The sequence below is a fragment of the Pleurodeles waltl genome, chromosome 2_2 (assembly GCF_031143425.1).
Source record: "Pleurodeles waltl isolate 20211129_DDA chromosome 2_2, aPleWal1.hap1.20221129, whole genome shotgun sequence".
NCBI lineage: Eukaryota > Metazoa > Chordata > Amphibia > Caudata > Salamandridae > Pleurodeles > Pleurodeles waltl.
In genome coordinates, this window is record NC_090439.1 from 242,695,755 (window position 1) to 242,711,179 (window position 15,425).

General features: G+C 43.7%; 1 protein-coding gene across 2 annotated transcripts in view; it reads left to right on the forward strand.

The window, feature by feature from the left end:
• TENT4A (terminal nucleotidyltransferase 4A) overlaps positions 1–15,425 on the forward strand; it is a 298,560-nt gene that overhangs the window by 153,106 nt on the left and 130,029 nt on the right. For both annotated transcript variants that reach the window (XM_069219701.1, XM_069219702.1), the window contains exons 8-9: positions 3,638–3,764; positions 7,750–7,853. In XM_069219701.1, the coding sequence (XP_069075802.1) occupies positions 3,638–3,764; positions 7,750–7,853 (231 nt within the window). The remainder of the gene's footprint in view (positions 1–3,637; positions 3,765–7,749; positions 7,854–15,425) is intronic.

Sequence of the window (15,425 nt, forward strand, 5' to 3'; positions counted from 1 at the left end):
AAGCCAGATCCAGATCTCAGGCGCAGAAGTCCACAAGAGCTTGTATCGAGCTGTTCAGGAGCCTGGGCCTAACGGTAAATCGCAGAAAATCAGCATTCCAGTCATTAAGGAGAAGAACTTTTCTAGGGGCAGTACTGGACAACAAGGCAGCCGTAAAAAACTCATCTCCCTCGCGAAGCGTTTACAAAAAAGAAAGTATGTTTCAGTTCACCTAATCAAGTCCCTGATAGGGATGATGTCCTCCTGCATTCCTCTGGTACCTTTCTGTCGTCTAAGAATAAGAACCCTCCAGGAGCAGTTAGATCTTCAGTGGGTGCAAGCCATGGGGTCTTTCGACGATATCACAAGAACAAGGCCCATTATGCTCTCTAGCTTGGTGGACTCAGGAGTCTCACTTAGCGAAGGGATTTTCTTTTCTCCCCCAACAAGCACTTTGAGGAAAAGCACCCCATCCTTCGAGAGAAGCGTCTGTAGTTATCACCCAAACACCTGCAAGTAAGAGGCAAATGGAAGCCCCATCAGAAAGTCTTTAATATCAATTACCTCGAATTGAAGGCTGTTCGACTAACGCTGTGCTCTTTTCTCCCAAAAAAAAGGTTCCTCGGACAACACAATGCATTACATAAACAAGCAGGGAGGAACCAGGTCTCTACTATTATCGAGAGAATCTCAGCGCATTTGGGAATGGTCTATCAGCCACAAAATAAGTCTTTAAACGGAACATGTCCAGGTATAAAGAACGGCATTGAGCAGATCAGTCGTCCAACCACGAGTGGGAATTGGACAAGGAAATCTTGACTCAGGTTTTCGCCCGAAGGGGGAAACCGAACTTAGATCTCTTTGCCACCGCACAGATAACTATATGTATGGTTTAATGTTATACAATGTGCTTCATTAATGCTTGCTATTCTGATTCAAGCATGTGAATCTATGAAAGTTCCAATACTGGAGTAAGAATCTTTCATAGATTCACATGTGACCCTCCCTCCTCCCCTGGGAAGCTCACCTTCTCCTGTCTTCTTCAGATACTCTTATACTCGTGCTTGAGAAAATCTGAGGTAAGGGAGCTCCTCTCAAGAGGGTTCTGGGGGGGGGGGTGCTGATTGGCTGGGCCTTGTTTCAGTACTTTTGCTCCTAATGATGAGGAAAGGCTACTAAAGTGAAGGCTTAGGCCTTTTTTCTTTGCAGTAGCCTATATGCATAGCTGTTTTGATGTACCGGGGGCTCCCATCTTGATGACAGGGAAGGATTCAAGCATGTGAATCTATGAAAGATTCCAGTACTGGAGAACTACAGTTACAGGTAAGTAGCATTCTTCTTCTTGGACCTCTGCACCCGACTGGCCCTGTCTTGCTGGTGCTGTGGCTTTGGGGTTGCCTTCAACATCCAACGGTGGGCTGCCTATGCCCAGGAGACTGTGTGCTTTACTTACCTGTAAAAACTAACCCAAACTTACCTCCCTCAGGAACTGTTGATTGTTGCACTGTCCACTTTTAAAATAGCTTATTGCCATTTTAACCAAAACTGTGTACTACTGTTTTAAATCAAATTTCTATACTTACCTGTGTGAAGTACCTTGCATTTGATGGACTTACCTCAAATCTTGTGGTTCTAAAAATAAAGAAAATATATTTTTCTATATAAAAACCTATTGGCCTGGAGTAAGTCTTTGAATGTGTTCCTCCTTTATTGCCTGTTTGTGTACAACTAATGCTTAACACTACCCTCTGATAAGCCTACTGCTCGACCACACTACCACAAAATAGAGCATTAGTATTATCTAATTTTGCCTCTATCAACCTCTAAGGGGAACCCTTGGACTCTGTGCACACTACCTCTCACTTTGAGAATGGTATATACAGAGGCAACTTCCTACAGTTTTGTAAGAGGAAACTTAGTTGGTCACTTTAGTTCTAGGGATGGAGAAATGCACAAGCAGATGATCTCACTATATGACTGGCAAAGGGGCATTTAGCTTCATGTTAGGCAGAGTTTAAATAGGATCCAGTATAGGACCTTTAATATGAGTGGGGAGGAGGAGCAGCTGAGTAAGCTGTAGCTCTGATAAATCTTGGAAAAAGTTGAATGCTTGTGTTGTCATCGCCATGAATGTTCAGGTCCTCCGGCAGCATGAAGTTCCCTGACTGAAGACTTTGTAACGCTACAATCTCTGGCACAACCTTAACAAACTCAGCTGCCCACCCAGGTGGTCAGTATGGGCAGACCAGTAAATGTGAAGGAGTGCAGCAGTTTAATTGAAAAAAGTAAATATTCATCTCTTCCACTCTCCTCTGGGGGACCCACAGCACTCATTGTTTTCCTTACAAATGATGGCTACTCAACCTTTTTTTCCCTACCCGGTCATCTCTCCCAGTAGCGTATTTGCCTCTGCATTAAGATCTGCAGTGGCCAACAAACAGCCTCCTAAAGACTTACAAGCTCAGTTTACCAGTGCTACAGCTGCGACTACTGTTGGCTAGAGGAGTCCCAGTCCTGGACATTTAATGCTGCTATGTGGGAGTGACTGCACATGTTCGCCAAACACTACTACCTTGACAGACTGATCCAGCAAGATGGGCATTTTGCCCGTTCAGACCTCCACGACTTAGTTTAAAATGATCCACAGACCCACCTCAGGGAAGTGATTGCTTTGCTATCTGTTCCAAGTTAAGCAGCTATATGTCTCTATCAGATGTATGTTAGTTACCAGGTTGCTAACACTTTACCTGGTAGCGACTCAAGCTGCAGATTCATTACCTTAGAATATTCCCAGGCAGACTGGATCTGAAAACTTACGACCAATCCCCTTTGTGTGCTGGTAGGTTTACCTCCACATGGCATCGTTGCCAGAAGTAACATGCATGGTGCTTATATAGGTGCCACCCCAGCACCCTCAACTGTTTTTGCACCAGAAGCATGGAGCAAAGCTGAGGAGGAATGATTACTATGCCAAAGTGAGACCCAAAGGAATCTCTGAATGCAAAAAGATAGGTCCCATAACAGGGAGGATGGGAGGACCAGTAAGAGATTTGTGGCTAGGTAGTCTCTACCAGAGAGTGTTAACGAAAGTAAGTAGCTTGTTTTGTTTTTCATTGATTGGCGGGGGCTAAGCTGTGGCACCCTTTTTTTTTTTTTTTTCTTTTTTTTTGTGTTCAAAATAAATAAAAGAATAAAATTGGCTGACAGCCTATGTCAAACCTATTGATTTTGCCTATGATTGTTTTCAATTGAGCTTTCACCCTTTGCTCACTGACGAGGGTTGCTGTTGTTGGGTATGTATTATACTTTTAGGCATTATGTATGTGCTTTGTTGACATGTTCCACTCTTGCTGGTAGTAGTCATTAGTAAAAAAGCAGACCTATGTCTAAAAATAACTTGGCTAGTGGGCATTAATATTCTGTAGTTCACATTTATTCAACAGATTGCTCCTCCACCCCTCCACTATGGTTTTTACAAGTGTCGTTTTAGGGCTTGTTTTTTCAGCGAGAATTTGAAGGCAAGTGCTTGAAAATAGCTTTAATAAAACTCTGTACTTCGTGTGAAAAGAAGCCTATACAAATGTTTTTTGGGGAAAGTTAGCCTTTTCAAAGTTGACATTTTGTGTGCATGTCTGACTTAAAGTTCTTTTTGTTCCAGGAAATGATGTAGGCAGGAGTTCTTACGGTGCTATGCATGTCCAGCAGGTCTTTCATTATGCTTATCTTGTCCTCACTCATGCACTGTCGCCACTCGCAAGACTGTATCCAAATAGAGACCTTGAGAGGTACTTCAATTAAGCTTTATTATATTGACGTATGACATCTTAGTAAAAACGGAATAATTCATCATGTTAACCTGTTTTTTTAATTTCAGGGGTGACTACAGCTATCAAAGGTGATGTTCTGGGTGGAATGTGGTGGTTAGCATACTGCGGTGGAAGATATCTGTTTTTTTAAAAGTTTTAGTTGGTAATGAGTGCTTAACAGTAATGGTTATATTCCTTTTACTAGTAATATGTGGATGTTTTTGATGTTGAAGATACTGGCATACTCAAGTGGTTAAAATTAATTTGCTCAATTCCGCAACTCCTTTACTGCAAGGATGTAAAGTACATTTTATGTGCTTGTCCCTCTTAGCATTATTTGCCATGAAGATTGTAAATTTGTTTTGTAGGAAAATGTATTGATTTATGCTTAGAAACATTAGAACTTAATTAGGAAAATTTGCAACAGTATCTGCATTTAAATTTTTTCCCATCACCAGTCCTAAAAGGATATATGAAGTAGTTCTCCAGCATTGCTTTTTTCATTGATTTGCATGTTTGATTTGTTTAGATGTCAGAACCCTTGTTGCCTAATGTTAAAATTGCAGTGTGCATTCCTGTCAATAACATTGAAAAGTGTATGTATACTATCCACAGTTCATCTTTTATGATCCGTACTTCAGACATTCTTTTTTTTTTTTTTTTCTGCACATCAGTGAATAGGAATTTTCTGGCGCTGTCTCCGGATTATCTTTTCAATATGTTTTCTGTAGCCCTGCAATTTCCTCTGAGGCACCTACAGGTGTGAGGCAAAATTCTGCCTTAAATTTCTGGGCATTTCCTGAAAAATCCCTAGGATAGCATAATCTTCTAAGAAGCCTCTTCAAAGCTGCAGAGGCCTGTAGTAAGAGGACGATCTAAATGCAGTATCTGCACACTAAGTGCCATTACTGCCTCCATCCATCATTATACGAAGTGGTGATGTTTGTAAAGGCTTCTCAAACAAAACCTTGAGCACCTGGAGGAGGACTCAGCTGACTTTGGCTGTCTTTGAGGAGCAGGAAGTGGTTTCCACCTCAAGCAAGTGTTATCCCTTAAACCTGCATCGTAGGTGTCTAAGTCTGTGCTCAAGTCAGGCTAATGATCCCCTGCCATAGTCATTGCTGTCGTACAAGGGAACTGAGCTTCTCAAGAAGCTTCCGTAGTTATCTAAAAGATTACTGCCAGTTGGCTTACAAATCCCTTTGGCAATACACAGATTATCGAAGAAACCACTTTTAAGTTGCTGAAATCATTGACTGTTTTAGCTTGTTGCGGACAAAGGGGATGATCTAAAACTGGGGTAATCTGTAAACCAACAATTAAATCTGGATTACCTCTGGATTTATCTGAGGGAAGGCTGTAGTCGACAAAACAATCAATTGCCTCATCAGCGTACACTCACCAGTTGACTACTGCACATCTGTCAACTGTGCCATTGTCAACAAAGCTACTGTGTTCCCAGTGGCAAACTACAGCCATCAGCTAAATCAGTGACTTTGATTCAGGGAATGATGGTCTCAAGATTTGAAGTGGGATCCCTTTATTGGCCACTGATGCATGCTGACACCACCTGACATTCAGACTCCATTTTCTTATTGAGTAGACATTGCAAGGCCCAGTGTTCCAGTTTCCAGTGTAAAAATGATTCCTTTTGGCATTACAGAAAACACGCAGTACAGCAAAATAAATTGTAAAAAAAACAAAATTCAGCTGAAAATGAGGTATGTTAGTATGGAAAAATCTGGGGTTAGTGAATATCTCACACACAGAGGATAAATAGGGGAGTGTCTTCTGGATACCTTTTAAACTAAGTGAAAGCATCCTCTGTGGTTTCCACATCTGCGTCATGTTAATCTCATGACCCTGTAAACCAGAAACTCCTCACCCTGGGATAGGGACCTGAATGGGAAAGAGTTGGTGTGCTGGCAGTGTATGCAGTAAAGATTATCAACATGACAGCAATGGTTGCCAGATATGACTGGTATGTAAAGTATCAGCTTTAATCAATAAACTACCATATAAAGACAGAATTCAGGCAAGACTGCTCTCGAGAGAAAACAAGTATTTGCCTCTTTTGGTACTGGAATTCACTCTATGCTTTGTGCAGTCAACCAGATTAGTAACTCAACAGTAATAAGCTGTTATGGATGGCTCATGAACAGGACTTTCAGGCTTGAGGTTTAATCACACATTGTGGGCAGTACCTTTTGGGCAGAACGTTTTCAGAAAATATTTGGAACTTTACAAGCTATAAAAGTGGACAGTGACACTCTAAGAGCTTTAGAATATCTTTTCTGTAAAACCATCAATATTAAAATATTAAATGAGCCATATGTTCCAGCATAAATTACATTTTCAACTATTCAGGCAGAATACACAATCTAGTTTCCAACATTGTTACTCCTGTCAGCAAAGACAGCAGAGACCTCCGTCAAACTGGGCCAGAAGTGGACAAGATGCAAAAAAGTAGAGCTTGAGATTGTCACGCCTCTCGTTTACCTCTGGTGGTGAGATCTTAAACTATATTAGAGATTTGAAGCTCTTAAAAGGTAAAAGTACTATAGAGTAAGTGCCATCTTTAGAAATCTGTTTCAGATTTTGAGATTAATTCTCATGGTAAAGAAATCCCAAAAATGTTGTCCATTACTGGTCAACAAATATATAAGGAAGCAGAGCTTTCCACTGATTATACTTTGAAGTAATTCTATTCATTATGCAAGGGTGGGAGGTGGGCAGGGGATTTGGCCTTTTTAGACCTGGAAGATCCATATTTCAACATTCCAATTCAAGTGAATTGTGGGAAGTTCTTTAGCTTTATGGTGGTGGATTGCCATTCACCAATACAAGGTACTAGCTTTCTAGCTAAAATCCATCCACAGTCTTAAAGTGCACGGCTCTGATGGCTGCCTTGCTGCTCATTCTACCCATACCATTGGCTAATCCAAGCACCAATGCAGAAACAGTCGTGAGTTATGCTAAAACCCCCACTGGATGCCCTGATGTCTTCACCTGGTTATCGGTGCAAAGAAATCAACCTTTATCCCAACTAGCATTTACTTATGTCGATGACCTTATACAAGCCGATAGGTCTGTCGGTCCCTTCATCAAGGCAAGAAGCAACATTTTGATTAGTAAAAACATTGGGTTTGTGCCCTGTTGCAGCCTGTTAGTTCTGAAATGCCACCTAAGAATGAGGGAAGTTCACAAGCAGGTAAGTTTGCAGTGAGACAATAAGCAGACACTAGGATGATGTATCTGTCGCCCCTCAAATGAGAAGTCCTTCATCAGTGTAAAAAAATAAAGCAGCAACCTTTTTTTAGTTCAGAGGATATGATTTCCATAAAGAGAGCAGAGTCACTTTGTTTTGGTTCACAGAATCCCAGTGAAAACAGTCTAAGCACACTAATAGCAGGCAAAAATTGGGGTTAACCATGCTCAAAAAGAGGATACTTACCTACAAACACAGGCCGATCCGCCATTTATAAAGAAAAAAGCAGAGATGCCAGCAGGTAGCTCAGCTTCAGGCCATTTCTGGTCACAATATTTGGGGTCATGCTCCACCTAGCATAACATGACACTAGGTGTTCACTTTTCATATTTATGGAAATAGGGACCGTCTATTTAACTTAATGTTGGCTGTGTTCCCAAGGATTTGCTTCAGGTTTGCTAGTCCATTGATGAAGGCATTCAGTGTTTGATTTACTAGTGCTTGCAGGCAAAAGCTGCATTTACTGCTTCAGAAGCTGTTAACGTTTTCACACCAGTGGGTGACAGTGAAAATACGTTGGTATTGGTGAAAGCGAACAGAGAAAAGTAACTTAAGTTCGGCATAAAGTTAACTATTCTTATTGGGGAAAAAATAGTATTTTGAAACACGTAGATTTGATTGGGAAAAAAAAATCTGATGTTTCTTAATGTAGTTGTCTTAATCCTGTGATTCACCTTTCCTTAATTATTTTTGCAGCACTCTGGGGCGAATTATTAAAGTAACACAGGAAGTGATAGACTACCGCGAGTGGATTAGGAAAAAATGGGGACACAAAGTGAATGAATCGTCTGATCTGCTGGGTAAGCACTTCACACTTTTTAAACCTTTCTAATATTTCTTTAGAGAATTGTCATAGCATTCTCTTAATACATACTAGCACTGCGTGTGTGGGACCGCAAAACTTTAAAAATGAAAAAATTGTTTAAAGCAAAAAACTCCTGGAACAAAACTTTTTTCTTTCTTAAAATCTTTATTTGAATTTCTTGAATTACATGATGGAAACATTGTGTATGGTGAAATAGATCATATAAAACCATATAAGAATTTGCATCCATTTCAGAATTCATGTATCCAGTACGGTAGGTGCATCAAGGATTGAGCTCTGTGGTTGCCATCCAATTAGGAGACTTGTGGGATCTGTTTTGATGTGCAGTCTACTAGTCCCTCCTCTTCACCAGGTGTACCTGCCCTTCCTAGCAATCTTGAATTGCCTCACAAAACAGAATAGAAAAACTCTCCTATCGTTTGAGATGCTGAGTGGTTTAAATGACTGGAGATGTGTGAACTGAAAGACTAGTAGCTTGGCAGATGTGGCCACGTCTCTGGGAGCCTTCTTTGCTTCCCTTCAGTCACACACTTTTAGCTAGCCCAGGTCTCACTTCATAAAGATTGCAGCTCTAGGAATATTTATCAATAGGGATCAGTAGGTTTAGAACCGACAATTTGGGAGTTCAGATTCTTTGTTTAATGTAGCAAAATAGTTAATATGCCCTTCTTACTTCATTATTGCAACATATATAGATTGACCTGCTTGAATCATTCCCTGTTATCGTGATGGGAGTCTCTGGTACCTTAAAAAGCTATGTAATGATGGGCATAGACCATAACAGGCCCTAGACCTTTCAGTTTCATAGCATGCCAGTCATTAATTAAAAAAGGACTAAACTTGGGGCTTAACCAATCAGGTTGCACCAACCTGTAGAACACTCCTGTGACTCATGCAGGTAACTTGGAAATGATCTCTTCAGATATATACAGAGGTCATGTCAGAAAAAGCAAAAGCCTGTTCAGAGACTGCGCTACCTGTGACTCTGAAGGACTGTGAAGTGAGGCTATTGTGATGGCTCCAAAAGCACAAGACCAGGAAGGAGCCTGTATCAAACAGCAACCGTGAGGATTTCTAGTCTTCCTCTAGAACAGTGGTCCCCAAACTTTATGCCACATGCCCCCGCCCCCCAGTTGAAAAGTAAAAAATCATTGGGCCCCCTCACAATTTTTCACAATTGTTTTATAAAGATGGTAATGTTTAAATATGTCTAGACTTCTTCACATTGCAGTTAAGTACTGTTATCTTTTTAAAAGTGCAGTAACATGTTTCTGCTTAAAACAAAACCCTGTTAACTGTGTAATTCTTCTTTTGGCCAGAGCCTCGTGCCCCACCTAGGATTACTTGAAGTCCCCCTAGGGGACCCACCCCCCTAATTTGAAGACCACTACTTGTGAAGGTCACACAAAGGGGAGTGTGTCTTAGCTCATATGAAGTCCTCTGGAGCCACCTCAGAAGTCCTCAAGAAAGTACTCTCAAGGTCCCCATTGAAGACTCTGAGGATGTAGCACATCTAGCTCACCATATGAAGGTGAGGCCTCCTCAAAACAAAGGGACAAAGCCATCTTCTTTCTCCTCCAACATCTTCAAAGGCAATATCTGAGCCTCCAATACCTCCATGACAGGTCAAGCACTCTTTTAAAAAGCCTTCATCCATGTCGTTGCTGAGTTAGTGATGGCGAGAAAATCGGTGTCACCACCATTGACAACAAAGACTTGAACTCCGGTGTCGACGAAGGCACAGGCCACTACCATTTTTACTTGGACAAAAGCGTCTGTTACCAACGTTGACCTTGTTGACGAGTCAGTCACCTATACCGTTGACACTGACTATAAAATCCATCTAGTTGACGGTGACATCAGTGACTGTGCTCCCATTGATGACTACACTCCTGTCGAAGACCACTAGGATTCCTTTGACACCTTCAGCGGCGTCTACGAGCACGACATCTTCATTGACAACAGGGAAAGTGTCTGAAAATTTAATAAGGCAAGAAAAATCTGAACGTCTTACGTCTGCTCAAACTTCTCCAAGCAAGGTGTTACCATTACTTTTTGTACATCTATTAAAGGAGAATGACTGATGGTGGTGGTCCCCCTCAGTGTGGCTCACAGCCCATCTGAGTTGCACATCAAATGTCGAAGATAGCTGCGATGAAGGTGAATATTATGAATGACTTTTACGCACCTCCGAAGCAATACAATTAACAATGTCAAGTAGTAGTGTACCTTCCCTCTTTGGTGTCAGATCTGCAGTGTGTTGTCTGACTAATGAAGGTGTTTCCAAACCTCACCTACCACTGCACACACTTTGCTGCCAGGAAAACCAATCGGCACAGCTGTCCACCCCACAAGCTCATATACCACTACTAATATCTGCTTCTCCAAGACTGTCTCGGCAGACCACTCTTCCCCAAGATGCTGCGCCTTCCTGATGAAAGGGAAGAAGGTGAACTCTGTGAAGCTCACCCGGAATGGGATGATTTATTGCAGACATCCGTTACCACCCTCTGTGGATTCCCTTCCAGGAAACATTGGTAGATTCCATAATTTACTGAAGAACAGCAAGAGTAAACTGCCCGTGTCAATTAAGCAAATGCACTGCTTCCTCTGACTTCAAGGATCTATTTCGAAAACGAGAGGATGCACCTGTATGCTTCACTGGACATCCTAGGCCAGATTCGGTGTTCACCCAGTCAGTGCAGATCACAAAATACATTACCTCAGATTACAGCATCTCCAGACAACGAAGGTAGGAGGCTTGACAACATTGGCAAGCATTTTTTTTCCATGTCAGCGCTTACTGTGAGCAGCAAACTCACTGGCTGTTATTGTGCGATACGATTGCCAAATGTAGTCCGATACCGCACCATTCCTGGACCAGCTTCCAGAGGATGCTAAGACAAAAGCTACGATCCTGCAAGAGTGTACATGCTTTGGCTGAAGATATTGATTGGGCCATGGATATTGCTACTACTGCTTTCCGACTGCTGGCATGAGTAGCAGTATTAAAGACGCATGGCTAGCTTAAAGCCAACTCATTCAGACCAGAGGTCCAAAACTAAATCCTGGATAGGCATTATGATCGCCAACCCCTCCTTGGCAAGCACATTGACGTGCTCTGGGCCATAAAGACAGGCATGGCTAAGTTATTGGGACTCTTCAATACAGAAAAGTGTCATTTTGGGGTGCTCAGGGAAGTGTTCTATCATACAGGGGTGGTGACCAGCAGTACTGTCACCCTTCTTAAACCTAAACCTCAACCTCACCAGTTTTGTCCCCAGTAACTGACACCACAAGCTGCCTATAATATACCTGAGCAAAGGGGAAAATCATGACTCTAAGGACACTGGTGACTGTCAGTGACCAACTACAGGCTCATGCTACTCCCCTTCTTTCTCCATCAAGCCTAGGTGGAAAAATATCCAACCACTTCCAACACTGACTAGAAATAACGTACTAATGGGTTTTGGACCTGGTTCAACATGGCCATATGTTGGAGTTCATCCAAACACCACCTCTGACCCGCCTCAAAGATCAATCGCAAAACCTCGGCAACTCCTCAAAGCTGAAAGTCCAAGCCATGCTAAAAAAAGGGGCTATTGAGAGGATTCCCGCAGCGCAATGGTTAGTTCTTGGTCGGCAAAAAGTTAAGGGAATGGTGACCAGGTATGAGCAACCTCAACATCTATCTCCAAAACAGTATTTCTGCATGGTAATGCTTACAGGACATAGTCTAGGTCTATAATCAAGGGGACTTAATGACAACCCTTGATCTCCAGGACTCCTATGCCATGTCCCAATTCATTCAAAACAGACTTCTAAGATTTACTGTAGCAGGCAGCCATTACCAACTCAAAGAGCTTCCTTTTGGCCTAAAATCCGTCCCTTGCATCTCCACAAAGTGCTTGGCCCCTGTGCTGGCTTTCCTGAGACAATACAAACATAAGGTGTTTCTATATCTGGGTGGTCAAGGCATCTTCCAGTCACTCTGTCCTGCTTACACCTATTCAGTGAGCTGGGTCTCACTTTGAACCCGAAGAAGTTAATTCTTTGCCTATCACAAAAGACTACATTAGGTGTCTGGATCCACACCACACTCAGCAAGGTGTACCCCACACCAGAGAGTGTTAAAATTAAGCAGGCAAAATGTGTACAAAGGAAAAGTCTTTCAGTTTGCTTCTACTAGTACCTTCTAGGGATTATCATCCTGCATTCCACTAGTTCCATTCTGCTCATTGCGGTTGCTCCAGCTAGAAGAGGAATTGAGCAGTCAGTGGATCCAGACTACAGGATTTTTCGGCTACCTCATCAAGGTCACTCCGGGCATGATCAGGGCCCTATCCTGGTGGACACGGCAAGAACACCTTTCAGCCTGTCTTTACTGCCTCAGACTTCTCTAATCACCAAGACGCTTCCCTGGGTGGATGGGGAGTCTGCCTACAGAATCTTTGATTCAGCAGAAAATGGCAATCCTCTCCGCTCCATCTGCACTTCAACCTGCTAGAGCTCAGCCTGTGCATCGCCCTTTACAGGTATTCATAATTAGAATCCACAATTTGACAGTGCTCATCTGGATGGACCGTAACTGTGGTGCACTAGTTCAACAATCAGGGTGGCACCTACCATCCCAAGAGACACAACAGATCTGGGAATGGTCCATCTGCTACAAAACTGCTTTTACAGGCATAGGAGACTGAACATATCTTGTCAAGCCAGAACTGGAAATTCTATTTCTACACAAGCTGGCATTCTCATCCGGGGTCGTGGGAATGTTTTTTCGATTGCATGGTGTAGGAAGCTGGCCTGGTGTTTGAGTACTTATGGTACTTACACCTTATACCAGGTCCAAGGATCCCCCCTCAGTGAAGTGTAGGCAGTGTCTAGAAGCCCAGCTTCCCTAGAGGCAGATGTGGATGAGGAGCCAAGGCTTATCTAGGAGACCTGCAAAGCTCATGCAATAGCACTACAGTCACACAGTACTTAAACACAAGAAGGAAAACATTTGGTTGTACAAAAGTAAAGGACATAGGATGGTGCAAACAGTAGAAAATACAATAGAATGCAAGAGGCCTAGGGTTAACACAAACGTATACTAAAATAGGAATGCGAATCACACATTCCCCCCAGGCAACTGAAGTCTGTAGAGGGGTTCTGGGGAGTGTAAGAACACCAAAGGTAAATAAAATACCCCACAGCCCAGGAAAGTAAGAGTAAAGTACTGCAAGTTTCCTCAGCACACACTACATGTCGTGATTAGTTATTACAGGAACCAAGCAAGACTAGAACAACAAATGGTGGATTCCTAGACCTGTGAAAAGCGACCAAGTCCAGACAATTCAAGGAAGGACAGGAGCCCCTGCCAACCTAGAAGATGGTGCAAAAGATGATTCTCCGGTTAGAAGTCTGCAGCAGAGCACCAAAGATGATTGCGGGTTTCTGCATGGTGCAGGAGATGCCCCATGTCGAGATGTTGGATGCAGGCTGTTTGATGCGCTGGATTAGTCCAACAAGCCTTGGTTCAAGCAAGGTTGCGTTTTGCATCAAAATAGCACTGCCTGGACCCAGGAGGGACCTGCCGGCCTCAACTCAGATTGAGGAGCAGAGGGGGCTCCCAACACTGAGGGCTCACAGATGACCAGGCAGCATCCACGGGAGTCCCAGGACGGAGACAAAAGGTGCAAATTGCGGTTGGTGCAGCACAACAAAAGGTCCCATGCCGCCGGAGAAAGAGTCAGCAACTTGTGTGTCGCAGGATGGAGAGCTGGGGTACACTGTGCACAAAGGAGGATTTTTGGAAAATGCACAGAAGCCCAAGGGGCTATAGATGTGGTGCACAGGGGTACTGTCGCAAACCAGGAAGGCAAGCTCTTACTTGTGCTGTATTTGGACAGCTAGACCTTAGGACAGTCTGTGTTGAAGGGCTCCACCCCCTGTGTTCCTGGGAGCACCCTCTTGGTCAGGAGAGGAGTCCCAGAGAACCAGTTATCTTGGAAGGTGCCTGCAGGAGCAAGGATGTGACTCCATTACTGCATGGAAGATTCCTTCGGTTCTTCTGGTGCAGGGTGAAGGCAGGGAGTCCTCCGAGCATGCTCACTGTGGAAACTGTTGCAGTTGATGCTGCCTGGAGCTGAAGTTGCAGAGTCACAGTAGCCTTCTTGGATACTTAGTTGCAGTTACAGCGGTTCCTGGAGCAGTCTGTGGTTGATCAGACAGTCAGAAGCTGAAGCGGAGGATTCCTGGAGGAAGTTTGCAAGCTGAATCTGAAGAAGAACCCGCAGGTGAGACCCTAAATAGCCTTGAGAGGGGGATTGGCTACCTACCCAGGTATGCACCTATCAGGAGAGGTCTCTGACATCACCTGCAGGCACTGGCCACTCAGATGCTTCCAGAGGGTTCCCACACCTTGGAATCAAAGATGACGGGGGGGGGGTCCCTGAACTGGTGTGTACTGGCTTATGCAAGGAGGGTACCATCTGTGCCCTTCAAAGCATCCCCTGAGGCTGGGGGAGGCTACCCCTCCCAAGCCTAACACTTATTTCAAAGGGAGGGGGTGTAACACCTTGCTCACAGAGGAAATGCTTTGTTCTGCCTTCCTGGGACTGGGCTGCTCAGACCCCAGGAGGGAAGAACCCTGTCTGTGAGGTGGCAGCAGATGTAGCTGCAGTGTAAGCCTCTGAGCTGGTTTGGCAGTACTCGGGGTCCTGGGTGGAGCCCCCAGGGTGCGTAGGGTTGACCCCCATACTACATTGGGGATGGGGGGATAATTCCATTATCTTAGACATGTTACATGGCCATATTCAAAGTTACCATTGTGAAGCTACATATAGGTATTGACCTATATGTAGTCAACGTGTGTAATGGTATTCACTCACGAAGTCTGGGGAATTGGCCCTTGACAGCGTGGAAGCACCTTTGCTAGTGCAAGGGTGCCCTCACACTTGCGTAACTTATAAGTCACCTATAGGTCTAACCTTCACTTGCTGAAGGTTAGGAGCAAAGTTACTAAGTGTAGTGAAAATGGCTGTGAAATAGTGTGTGCACTATTTCACACAGGCTGTAGTGGCAGTCCTGAAGAAGGGTTTGTCTGAGCTCCTTATGGGTGGAAAAAGAAATGCCGCAGCCCATAAGGAACTCCTGGAACCCCAATGCCCTGGGTACCTAGGTACCATATACTAGGGACTTATAAGGGGGGTCCAGTGTGCCAATTGAAATTTTTAAATGAAGTCACTGGCCTACAGTGATATATTTAAAAGCAGAGAGAGAGCATAAGCACTGAGGTTCTGGTTAGCAGAGCCTCAGTGATACAGTTAAGCACTACTGACAAAACACACATTAGGCCACAAACTATGAGCACTGGGACCCTGACCAGAAGGATCGCAGTGAGACAGGCAAACCATACTGACAAACCAATAGAAAGTGGGGGTAACATACAATGAGTTAGTTCAATCTCTGGCAAGGCCCCTTCCGGTGGGGGGATGGGGGTTTGGTTTGGCAGGGCCCATAAGCAATGTCATCCATAGTGGAGAATGGTCAGATAATCCCC